Consider the following 13,574-nt stretch of genomic DNA (forward strand, 5'->3'; position numbering starts at 1 on the left):
GACTTCTCAGTTACAGTGGGTGACAATATTGTCACAAGGAAAGATGAAATTACCTACCTGGGTTCCATCCTAGAGGCTAATCTTTCCTGTGACAAAATGGCATCCAATGTAATAAAAAAGGTCAACCAACGAACTCGATTCTTGTACCGGATCTCCTCTCTGGTAAACAAGAATACCCTGAAGACTCTGGCAGGAGCACTCATTCAAGGGTACTACGACTATGCTTGCACCTCATGGTACCAAAGCACCTCAAAGGCACTAAAAACCAAATTACAAACATCTCAAAACAAATGAGTCAGACTACTGCTTGACCTGACTCCTAGAACCCACCTCACCCCTGCCCACTTTGCCAACCTAGGATGGCTTAGAGTAGACGACAGAGTACAGCAACTTGCAATGGGCCTGGTCTACAAGATACCCATGTACATGTCAAAATACTTCCCAAAGGTCAGTGAATACCACGATCACAACACCAGAGGGAGCTCCACAAATCATGTAAAACCCAGATTCGGCTCAAACAAGGGACTAAACACGTTTCGCAATTATGCCACATCAATGTGGAACGCCCACATTCAAAACCGCTCTTAAAGAGCACCTACGGGAGGTTGCAATTCGAAACTGGCCACCGTAAATGCCCAAAACCCCCATCACCTCCTAATAGACAGTCTCCTCCCCACCGTATGTATATTTCTCCCCGGTTTATATATTCCCTCCCCGCCGTATGTATATTTCTCTCCCACCCACCCACCCCCTCCTAATGTACAGTCCCCACTCCCCTCCCCATCATATGTATATACTCTGTCAGGATCTAGGGGTAACAGTACTGTATATTTGAATACCGTTTATGTCACAAATGTATCAGTACTAAATACCTATATGTCCCTATGCCATAAATGTCATGTATGTTGTGTATGTCATAAATGTCTATATGAATTGAAAATGGGGGACCCTGATGGAAACAAGACAAATGTCTTTCTCAGGTTTGCATCCCCTTAACAATTGTATGTATTGAGCCGTACTGTATTGTACCCATTCTGCAATCTGTTAAATAAAGTGTTCATTCATTCATTCATTCATTCATTCATTCATTCATTCATTCATTCATTCATTCATTCTACCCAAAGCTGTAAAGGAATGCGAATCACTACCCACTTTCAAAAACACTCTCAAAGAACACCTACGGGAGACTGCAATTCGAAACTGGCCCCTACAAATGTCCTAACCCAGTTGTACAGTAAAGACCAAGTATGGTCTTGTCAGTATTCCAATGTACAGTGCCCCCCCCCACCTCCAATGTACAGCCCCACCCAACCCCACCCCACCTACCCAACCTCCTCCAATGTACAGTTTCTATGTCAAATGTATGTCAGTATTCCAATGTACAGTGTACAGTGTCCCCCCCCCCCTACCCAACACCCCCCCCCACCTCCAATGTACAGCCCCACCCAACCCCACCTACCCAACCTCCTCCAATGTACAGTTTCTATGTCAAATGTATATACACTCTTTTTCTGGATTTTTTAGTATCACAAACAGTACTGTATTTGCAAATCTGGTATGTCATAAATGTATAGATGTAGCAGTACTGTCTATCTGTATGTCGTGTGTGTCATATGATGAATTGAAAATGGGGGACCCTGATGTAAACAAGACGAAAGTCTTTCTCTGGTCTGCATCCCTTTAACAATTGTATGTATTGAGCTGTACTGTACTGTACCCATTCTGTAATCTGTTAATAAACTTTTCAATCAATCAATCAATCAATCAATCAATCAAGGTTTGTCTCCGCTGTATTATCTCAACGATGGGTAGGCCTATGCATGTTGCCTTTTTTCAGCTGTGTTTTAATGCAACTGCGGACCTTAACGAGTGGATATGTATCTGTTCTAATGCTTTACTCCAAACAAATCACATTCAACCATACGGCAGCCCTTTTAGACTATGGCTAATTTAAATATCCTGATCTGGAATACAGGGGGTCTCAATATACCGCATAAACGCACAAGTGTACTAACGTGGCTAAAAAGGAAGGAAGTGGACCTTGCTTTACTGAGTGAAACGCACCTTTTATTGGCTGATAACGTAAGACTGGCAAATAGATTTGACCATAACATAAGTTCTTCTTCTTTTAGCACCAAGGCCTGAGGGGTAGCCATAATAGCGAAGCGAAAAATTTGAATATTAAACTGTTAGATGTATGGTCTGATGCAGATGGTCGAATTACTATTGCTAAAATAGAATGCTCTAACCGGAAAATTCTGCTGATCTCTGCATACGCCCCTAATTTGCATGACGCTAACTTTTATGCTGTACTCACTGCAGCTATGTTGAAACTACCTGATTACTCATTAATAGTAGGAGCTGATTTGAATGCAGTTTGGGATCCATTGATTGATAGATCCAATCACACTGAAACCTTTGATCAGAAACAAGCTACCACAGCCCTACAGGCCTGGTCTAAGGACACAGGGGTAATTGATATGTGGCGTTCGCTCAACCCATCCGCGAGAGATTACTCTTTCTTCTCATCAAGACATAAGACATTTTCCAGAATTGATTATTTTTTTTCTTCCCCACGTCTCTTTGATAGCTTTGATGTTGACTTATTGCCCATTGCACTTTCAGACCACAAAGGTATCCTTCTCAAGGGTTCACTCAGTAAAATAACGTCCCGCGGCCCTAGATGGCGCTTTAACTCAACGCTGCTGAAAAACTGAGAGTTTAACTTGCAATTTAAAGAGAAGCTCACTGAATTCCTGCAGTTTAATGCTGGCTCGGTACAGGACCCCAGAATTCTATGGGATTTGGTTAAGGGTTTTATCAGAAATAACACTACTCTCTTTGCATCTAATCTCCGCAAGGGACGTCTCTCCAAGCTGGTGGAATTGGAAAGGCTTCATGTCACGTTGATCTCTTCTTTGCAGCACAACTACTCTAGTCGATTGGAGCTTCAAATTAAGGTAGTGAAAAAAGAGATTAACTCCATTTTAAGACAACAATCTGAATTTCAAATGCACAGAACAAGACAGCACTACTACTTTCACGGCTCCAGGCCTAGTCACCTACTAGCTATGAAGATACGTGCCAGTGAGCAATTTGCGGATATCCCTTCCATTAAGAACTAACAGGGGGAGGTAACCACCAACCCCAAAAAGATTAATGATACATTTCGCTCTTTTTATTCCAACCTGTACAAGTCAGAGGTGGTCTTTGATCATACCAAGCTGGAGGACTTTCTTAATCAAATCAACCTACCAGAGATCTCAGAAGATAATGCTAAGCGGTTAGCTGCACCTATCACACTAGATGAGCTTAGAGAGGCAATTGCAAATATGCAATGGGGCAAGGCTCCCGGATGGGATGGCATTCCACCGGAACTCTATCTTGCATTCTGGGATGTACTCGTCCCTTATTACTTTCAATGATTTTACACTCAATCGAAGAGGGCAATTTTTCCAGAGATGTCAATATGGCGCTTATATCTGTTTTACTCAAGAAAGATAAGGACCCCACCGAATGTGGCAGCTACAGGCCCCTAAGTCTCCTCGGAGCCGATCTAAAGCTATATGCCAAGGTTCTAGCCACCCGACTTCAAAAGCATATGACATCTCTAGTTCGCCCTGATCAGACCGGCTTTATAAGAGGCCGCCTGGTTACTGACAACATCAGACGGTTACTGCACGTGATTGATGCCAGCAAGGATGTTGCAGTCCCTACAGCAGTCATGTCCTTGGACGCAATGAAGGCCTTTGACAGATTGGAGTGGTCTTATTTGTGGGCAGTTCTTAGAAGGATGGGGTTGGGTGAGGGTTTCATTCATATGATCAAAGTTCTCTACACAGGGCCTTTGGCCATGATCTTAACGGGAAAGTTCTGCTCGCCACTCTTCTCTGTCTTGCGCTCTTCTAGACAAGGTTGTCCTCTTAGTCCCGGTCTTTTCGCCTTATCCCTCGAACCTCTAGCTCAATACATAAGACAATCCCAAATTATATCTTCTGTTTCAATTCAGGGCACACATCACCATATCAGCTTATACGCAGATGATGTACTCCTATTTATGCAGAATCCTGCCATCTCTCTACCTCATCTTCTCAGAGTGATAGATGAGTTTGGCAGCCTATCTGGCTTTAAGATCAACTGGCCAAAATCTGCTTTTCTTCCACTTAATAAGCCTGCGAAGGCTACCATCCTACCTGCAAATATACTTATGGTAGAACAATTTAAATGTCTCGGGATTGAAATATTCCCCACTATTAGCCAGACGGTAAGGCATAATTACTCCAGCTTGGGTGACAGGATTACGAATGACTTCAACAGATGGTCCAAATAAAAAAAAATCATTACAGGCCTGTGCGTCAATAATTAAAATGAATATTTTACCCAGAATTAACTTTATCAGCTGCATGCTCCCGTTACCTCCTCCTGTTGGTTACTGGCAGAAATTGCACTCATATAGATTCGTCTGGAACAACAAACGACCGCACTTAAAGAGATCCACTGCCCAGAGGAGTAAACTCGATGGGGGCTTAGCATTTCCAGACTTTAAATATTATTTTCAAGCTTTCTCTTTGAGGCCTCTGATCACTTGGTTTGACGCTCAAGCAGCTGTGTCCTGGCGACCATTGGAGGAGAAGATGGTGTCCCCATATAGACTTCAGGATATTGTGTATACCAACATTTCAATTAAGCAATGCAAATTACGATTTGGCCCTCTTATCAGACTTGGCGTGACACCCAGAAAGTGTGTACTAACCGCCATCAATGGCACACGCATTCCCCTCTATTTAATTACAATTTACTCCTTATTGGACAACAACCTATTAGGTACCCTAGATGGGAAAAGAAAGGCATCCACACATTAGGGGATATCTTCGATAACTCTGGTCTCCGTTCTTTCCAGGATCTATCCAATGGATATGATCTCCCCGGAACCTCTTTTTTATTTTATTTACAAATAAGAGCAGCTCTGAAGGCTCATGGCGTTCCATGGGACGTTCTACTAGACTAGAGCATCACCGTTTTCACAAATTATTTTATGACAAAGAGACATCGAGAGGCTTCGTTTCTGACTTTTATCGCCATTTACTTATGTCCTCGTATAAAGACCTCCCCCTGGATACGATTTGGAGAAAGGATGTCCCGGAGTTTGATGTAGATTTTGATTGGGATGCAGTCTGGGAAAATGTTCGGCTATCCTCACGCAACCCAGATCACCAACAGATTCATCTAAATTTTGTTCACAGGACTTATTTGACCCATAGACGATTGAATCTAATGGGTCTCAGACCTAACTCTCGATGTACCTTATGTCCAAACGATGTCACTGGAACATTTATGCATATGTTCTGGGAATGCCCTCCTGTTGAGGTCTTTTGGGAAAATGTTACCTCTCAGCTCTCAGATATTTTCTCTCTGACCATACCTGTTTCTCCTTCTGTATTGTTATTGAATGATGTTTCTCAATTACCGACCTCTACACATGTGAAAAGACTCATTTTAGCCGGCCTCACAGCCGCCTAAAAAATGTATTGCCTCACGTTGGATTCACCCAGATTGTAACTGAGGGGTTACAAAACCCTGACTGTATTAAAGATTGTGATAGATTAAACCACTGCTAGTTATGTACTTTAATTACTGGCCAGACAGTACATCGAATATAGATGGTGAACACTCACAAGAACACGGCATTGACAAAGAAATAGTATTTGAGGGTATTTTATTATTATGCAACATTAGGTTACAGAATGAGAATTAGGGTCGCGCTTGTATGGCGAAGAATATGAATAAAGTCAGTCAGCAGCATGAGTCACTGGGAATAGCAGGATTCCTACGATGGGTCTAAGTTGACGCCACCTGTCGTATAATAGCAACTATATGAGGCAACGCTGGTACCGCCTGGAGACAATGGGTTCCCTCCGGGGTGTAAGGCCTGGAGGGTAGAGGAATGTTCGGATACTCAGTCTGATTCAATGAAGAATAAAGAGACTCCACGTACAGGAGTCGGTCCTTGTAAATCCAACGATCAGCAGCAAAGCAATAATTGTAATCCAAATGCTCGATAGCACTGATGACAGCTAGCCAGCCTCTGTCCATGAGGCCAGCCCGAGTTGTAATCCTCACGAGGTTGAATCCCAAACGACAGTGGAAATCAACGAGGCTCTTCTCCGGGTAACACGTTCCAAATCAATATAATCCAACCAGTAATGGTTCTGCAATCGCAGACGCTGGTTCTCCTGTGCACATGTCCAACGGTTCTCCGACTAGGCCTCCTCGGGTGCGGGCGACGTATTTAGGCCACACATCCTGGCTAAGGTACACTAGCTAAAACACGACGAACCGCTGGGTAATGCTACACACGAACGAACTGTGGTTGCACGATATACAATAAATGAACGACTATTTACTTCACATTAGATTAGGTCGAACTTGACGTTAGGTCAAACTCTGACACTTTACTATTCTATTCGCACATGTTCTCAACGCACGAGTGCTCAATTTACACGATGAACTACGTTGGCTTGTTTAGATGGACAAGCAGGTGATCTACATGAGTGCGCACCTTGCGCTGTATATATACTTAAGTGATTATCTAGTCCCAAACCGCAGTCCTTGTCTGGGATCAATACGCTGTCTCCGGGCATGTTCTGACATGCCTGAACTTGTCTTTGAACCTGACGTTGGGGGCTTGCGAGGTGGCGCCTAGGGCGCTGTCCAATAAGGAGAGCGAATATTACTCTGGTTTGAACGCAGGTAAAGGGATATTCCGTGTATATATAAATAATATACAAAGTATATCAAACAATAAAGGTAGATTCTCAGTTTTAATCTGGCCCTTCACAACACAGATAAACTCTGCCCGGTGTGGATTCTCACTTATCTTGATGTGATCTATCTGGAGATATCCACTGCACGTGTTATAGGGGTTAATGAATCTAATATCGCGATCTGGTTGGCTGCTGTTGCAAAGCTAAAGGAGCGCATATAAATCTTGATTGCTGAATAATACATTATGTATGTAACTCACGTTGAGGTCCTGGGAAGAGAGCGAGCGAGTGCCCATGTATGTATTTGACTCGCTGGGACGCCGGACTCCGGGTCCTCGAGGGTTGGGGATCGTGGCTGCTGTGTGTGGTGATGGCGGGGGCTCAAGATGGTCACTATACAGTCTGTCTCTATTAGTGTCTTGTCATTATTGTAATAAGTTACTGTCCTGTGATGTCCCTTTATGTATTATTATTATTATTATTATTATTATTATTATTATTATTATTATTATTATTATTATTATTATTATTATTATTATTATTATTATTATTATTATTATTATTATTATTATTATTATTATTGTATTGTGTAGTGTCTTGTTTCATGTGGGAAAAAAAATTAATAAAAAGATTTGATAAAAAAAAAGGATGTAAGTATTAGTATTAGGGCTGGGACTTTATCACATTAATTTTGATTAATTAACTACAGAAATAATTTAAAACATGTATGCATTTAATGATTTCTTTATTATGTAAGAATAATGTTACCTTTCAAAGGAGACCAGACTCGTGCATGTGCTATAAGTATAAAGTATAATAAATCGCTAATTTTTTTCTTAGTCTGGTTTGTTCATACAGAATACTGAAAAATAAGAGAAATTGAGATCAATCAAGAGTTTTTTTTTATGGTCAACTGTTCTGGAATGTACTTGAAAGTACTGCCTTTTACTTTTACCTCGAAACTGCTTGAGTTTACAAAAGGTCCTTTTATTATTTATTATTTATTATTCCTAAAATTGTTGTTCTTTACACTTTGTTAAAAATTGCATTGATCTGTTGGTCTGTGTAGTAGCTAATACAGGATTTAGCTGGTTAAACGTATGTATATTCATTGATTCACACCTAAATCCATTTTAATTTAAAATATTTGCTTTTCGCATCAAATATTGATATGCAATTAAAATTAATAATAATAATAGTTTCGATTAATTAACTATCGAGTTTTAATCGAGTTCCACCACTAATTTTACAGTATATATTCGTTTTTAGTGTAGCTTTAGCATGGGAGTCCATCTGTTTTTTTATGTTCATGCCTTGACTGTAACGTTCTGGGTTTCTGTCCTCTACCAGGAGTAGAAACCCTACTGCCATTCATTTAAAGAGTTCGCTGAAATACAGACTTTATTAGTTTTGTTTAGAGACAAATGCAGAGTATTACCAGCAAATATACAGAGGTTGTTCATTCCCTGTCCAGATGACAGCAGAAGGAAATTTAATTTTTAAGCACCAATTTGCACGAACAACCTTAAAACAAAGGTGCACCTCAGTTCAAACTATGGAACTCTTTGCAGAATGATGAAAAGAGTTCTACTAATATATTTCACTTCAAAAGGTTCAAAGAAAAGATAAATAGACAGTATAGCACAGTTTAGTATAATATTGCAGTTTAGCATAACAGGATAACATAGCATAGAATTGCAGTACAGGCCAGTAGTAATATAGTAGCAGCGTAACATAGAATAATAATATATTAAAATATTGTATAATACTGTACCAATAAGGTGTATATAAATATTGTGATTTTGTTATATTATAATAAAATAAAAATTATATAGTATATAGAAGTATAATATAGAATAATACATTATATAAATTATAGATACACGTTTTCTTGAGAAGAGCAACCACATCTCCGTCTCCTTATTACCTTCTACTATTGGAACTCAACTCCAGTGTTGGGAAAGTTCACTTTCTACATGAACTAGTTCAGTTCACAGTTCACAAATTTTCAAATGAACTAGTTCAGTTCATAGTTCATAATAAAAAAAATTGAACAAAAGTTCATGGTTTCAAAAATGAACTAATTTATAGTTTATAGTTCTTTTTTCAATACGTTGCTGCAAGCTATTATTTGTCAAATGTATTGCCACAACCCAGAATACTGGCATTTCCATAACGCTTTGCTGCCGTCCATTCAGTCCACACTAGTAGCAGCTGCAACTTTCATCTCTACAGTATATTTTCAAAAACATGAGGAAAAACGTAATCTAAATATACTTAAAGTACCAAAAGTGAAAGTAGTCATTGTGCAAACGATACACATATAACATATAAACATGTGTCCGACATAACTCTGTACTAACACAACACGAGGTAGGAACCAGGCTGAGGTATGAAATTAAGGTTGTACCTCAAAGTTCAATATTCAAAGTGCTAACTAAAACTCTTTTAAATGCTCATACTGTACGCCGCGTAGAGTCTGACTCTGAGCGAGTGCAGAGCCTTCTAAAAGTGCGAGTGCTGCTGCTATACAACTACCCGACTCCCCGAAGTTCCGCCCAGAGCGGTTGCCAGATTGGGTGGTTTTCCGCATTATTTTGAAGCCTGTTTACGGTGTGTTTTAACTGGGTTTTCGGCTGAAAGGCATATGAAATCTGGCACACTTTTGAACGCCATTATAATATAGTGCTGAGAATGAACGCACTTTTGAACGCCGTTATACAGCGCTGAGAATGAACGCGTTCTCAATTACGTTCATTTAGCGTAAATACAGTACGTTCAGTTCACGTTCGCCCAAAATACGAAAATACGTTCAGGTACATCACTGCTCAACTCCTACCTTGACTCGTAACACTTGACCAGCTCAGTCCAGACTCACTCTTTATGAAACATCCTGTAAGTTGACCAGCTCAGTCAAGACTCACTCTTTATGAAACCTCCTGTACATTAACTAGCTCAGTCCAGATTCACTCTTTATAAAAACATCTTGTACATTGAATAGCTCAGTCCAGACTTACTCTTTATAACCTCTTAAGCCCGGAGCCTATTTTCTGAAAATCCGCCTAAAATACATACCTAAGTAAATGGAATATTGCTCCACTTCTACAAGGTCCATTTGCATATTCTTGGTATCTAGGGACATCTATGGACCTCAGTGAATGTATTCCCAGTGTCAGAAATATTGTGTCTATTACTAGGCTTGCTTAAATTGTGATGAAACAAAGGAGAATATGAATTATGATTTTTCTTTGCATCTTTGACAGTGAATAACACCATGCTAATAATGACCAAACATTAAAATCTGCCACTGATCTCGTTCAGTACCTTCTTGAGATCATGTGTACAAAAGATCTAAGGAAATGAATAAAGGGAAGATGATTAAACAGAAGGTTCTGTAGATACAGTACTGAATTCTCCCATCCAGACCAATGCAATTTGAAATATTATTATAGAATATAGAATAGCAGGCTTATAAATTACCTTATTATAGCCAATTCGCACATTTATATATATACATATATTATCTTTCAAATGGCCGAGTTCAATTTGGATTTAGTATCACCAGGCGTGCATAAGAACAGATAATGAAATCTACTGTAATCTACTGTACTTTTTAATTTTCACCAGGGTGCAACCGTTTTTAAACTAATTTCAGATCTAATTGTTGCTGCATGCTAACAATAGGGAAGAGAAACTAACTGCGTTTCAATATTTGTCAATAACATTACGTTTTGTGGTATCTTATCTAGGGTGACCATATTTTGAGGACATAGCGTGGAATAAACTCGCCGAAACGGTAAAGTGTGCCACGGGCACGCCGTGATTCCGATCCGCGTGAAAATATTCACGGCCATAGAGGAGACCGTGGGACACCTTTTTGCAACCGAATATGTGTCTCGCTCCCACGCGGCGCGCAAAATCGTGCAAGTCTTGTTTACATCAGGGTCCCCCATTTTCAATTCATCATAAATGTACAGTTCCCTCCCCCTTGTATATATTTACTGTATGTCACAAATGTAACAGTACTGCTTTGAGGTCTTTCTCTGGTCTGCATCCCCTTAACAATTGTGTGTATTGAGCTGTACTGTACCCATTCTGCAATCTGTTAATAAAGTTTTCAATCAATCAATCAATCAATCAATCAATCCCGCAGTGCAATACTCCAATTCAGCCATTGGGTGGGACGGTCATGTGACCCAAATCAGCCAATGGAAGCGAGGGTCCTTAAAGTGTGGGTCCTTAAAGTGTTGCGGTCCTGAGAGTGTTGGTGCTCTCGTCCTGCAGCTGGATACTATTGCCTCACAGCGCGGCCGTCAGCGCGCGGCCCAGAGAGCGCCGCTGGCTCTGCGGCTCTGCAGCTGCATGCTTCTCCGGGAGTCCGGTTGGATAATGCCATGTAAAAAGTTGCATGCCTGACATATCGGCATGTAACTCGAGAACCGAGGCACGGATTTTGGCGATCCATATGGCATTCGAACGGCATCGAATATCGCTTTAATTCTGTAATTTATATGTTCGGCGAAAAATGCAGCCCCGAGCCTTCAGATGCTCGCAAAGGGCTGTGAAACTGAAACTGAAACTGAAAAACAGTGAAACCCCGGACATTTAGATGAATTAATAAACCCCCCCCGGACGCCCCGGACAGGGCGTGAAAAGAGGACATGTCCGGGCAAAAGAGGACGTTTGGTCAGCCTATCTTATCCCGAATAATAAGAGTTATTAAAAAAATACATACAGAACTATGAACCTTGAACCCATAGATCCTTTCAGGAAGTGTAGTTTTGAAAAGTTCCAACGCAGATCCAGAACTATGAATGTCCTCTACCAAATGGCCACAAAAAAACTACAATTCCCATGATTCAAGGTTTTCCAAAATGGTCGCCTCTTACGAAATAAACAGACATTTCGAAAAGGAAAATCTATCTAATAACACTTTAACCTATTCCTAAACTAACGTATTGATGATAATATACATTATAAATGCTGTTGTGACATGGTTATGATGTTTATACTTGAATATGTTTGACAAAAAAAAACTATACTTTATACTCTGGAGATATTGATTTATGAGGACAGTAGGACACCATCACTGAGGACAGTAGGACACCATGACTCAATGAGACCTTCTGATGGCAGGTGGTCATATGTTTTGAAAATGTGAAAAATGCTGTCAGAAAATGATTATTACAGCTTTAAAAAATGAAAGAAATACATGTGATAATGCTACCTTTCAGGTCCAGGACACGGACTCCGTCTGAGTGCTGTGTGACAGTGCGGGAGTCGATCTTCAGGATGTGCGCGCTGTTATCGCGGGTGACCACCACGTCGTGCCACAGGTTGTCATTGAGTGGCTTGTCAGAGTTTCCTTTCATCAGCGACGGCCCGTCACCCAGGTCGAAAACATAATGTATGTACCTTCAACAAGAAACAAACAAGATACCGTCACCCAGGTCGAAAACACAATGTACTGTACTGTACCTTCAACAAGAAACAAACTAAATAAACTAGAGCAGGGGTTCTCAAACTTTTTTATACCACAACCCCTTTTTATTTAGGATTTCTTTTGGCGACCCCACACCTAATGTATTGTGAAATTTCAACGTGGAATTAAGGAATATGAAAATAATCGATACATAGTAGTATCGCGATACTTTGCGTGGTGATACTGTATCGATACAGGGTCGCCAAGTATCGATATTTAATTATTCCTAATTTTTTTTTTTTTTTTTTGTATAAGGAAGTTGCATTGTTCATTTCAATACCTGTAATAGTACAGTAGTCCACACCAGTGGTGCAGTCGTAATATGGGAACTGCCCGGACGCCACGTGCACGTGCGTCCGGGCACAGCACAGATGATTATTATGCATAACAATGTTTTAAATGTAATTGTAGTTATAATTTCTTTAATTGAATTAACTTAAACTAGAAAAGTAAATACAAACTAAATTAACAATGTAACTTAGTTTACAGAAGGACAGTTTCCTTCTTGTCTCATCCTTCCAGTCGGGACCACAGATCAAGCAAACCCCCACCAATTGGTACAGGGCTTGTATTTTGGTTTGGCTTTGTTATGCTATCGGTATCCTATTGTTATGCAAAGTCTACTTGATAAGTGCCGGCCGGGTACTTGGCGCACGGCATGACGCGACGAGTCCAGTGACAATTGTGAACGCATTTTTGTGTGCGCGCATGCACATCCGTGCGCGATTGCGCGCACTTCTGCTCAGCGAACTACTAGGACGGCGTGGTACCCCGTCCACCCACCACTGCATCACTGGTCCACACACACACACACACATGTGCATTCAGTTAAGTAGGAATATGACTGTAATACAAACAGTTCAGTTTGTCAGGTACATGCAACACAGATTACAGTGTTTACATCTGTCTGCTTGAGAAAATACCATGTTCGTTGAAAAAAGGTAATAAATTACATTTGATCCAAAAAATAATAATAATCATAAATTCCGCAATACTCAGCATATCGCGATATATTTAGTATCGCGATACTATCGTGACGCAAGTATCGCGATAGTATCGTATCGTGCAGTCTCTGGCTATTCCCACCCCTACTCAAGACTTTCCTTTTTACAATGGTAATTATTCTTTTAACAATTTTTTAACTAACAGAGTAATTAAAATGTTTGTTCAGTAGATTCTATTATGACTGTATTAAGTCAAGTCGTATTATAACACCTAATCAGGAAATATATAAAATGGTCACAAGAAGTGCTAGAATTATTCCACCTTCTCTCAGGAACCTGTATATCATGCAGCCCTCAACACATCCAGTGCCATTCACCAGAGGT

General features: G+C 40.4%; 1 protein-coding gene across 1 annotated transcript in view; it reads right to left on the reverse strand.

The window, feature by feature from the left end:
- The window catches only part of LOC311233505 (neurexin-2-like), a gene marked incomplete at both ends in the record, with an annotated part of 583,916 nt that overhangs the window by 316,484 nt on the left and 253,858 nt on the right, over positions 1 to 13,574 (reverse strand). Inside the window, one exon of the mRNA XM_084320472.1 lies at positions 11,992 to 12,179. Coding sequence (XP_084176598.1) covers positions 11,992 to 12,179 — 188 coding nt within the window. The remainder of the gene's footprint in view (positions 1 to 11,991; positions 12,180 to 13,574) is intronic.

Source organism: Notolepis coatsorum, assembly GCF_963971535.1.
Source record: "Notolepis coatsorum genome assembly, chromosome: 8".
Lineage (NCBI taxonomy): Eukaryota > Metazoa > Chordata > Actinopteri > Aulopiformes > Paralepididae > Notolepis > Notolepis coatsorum.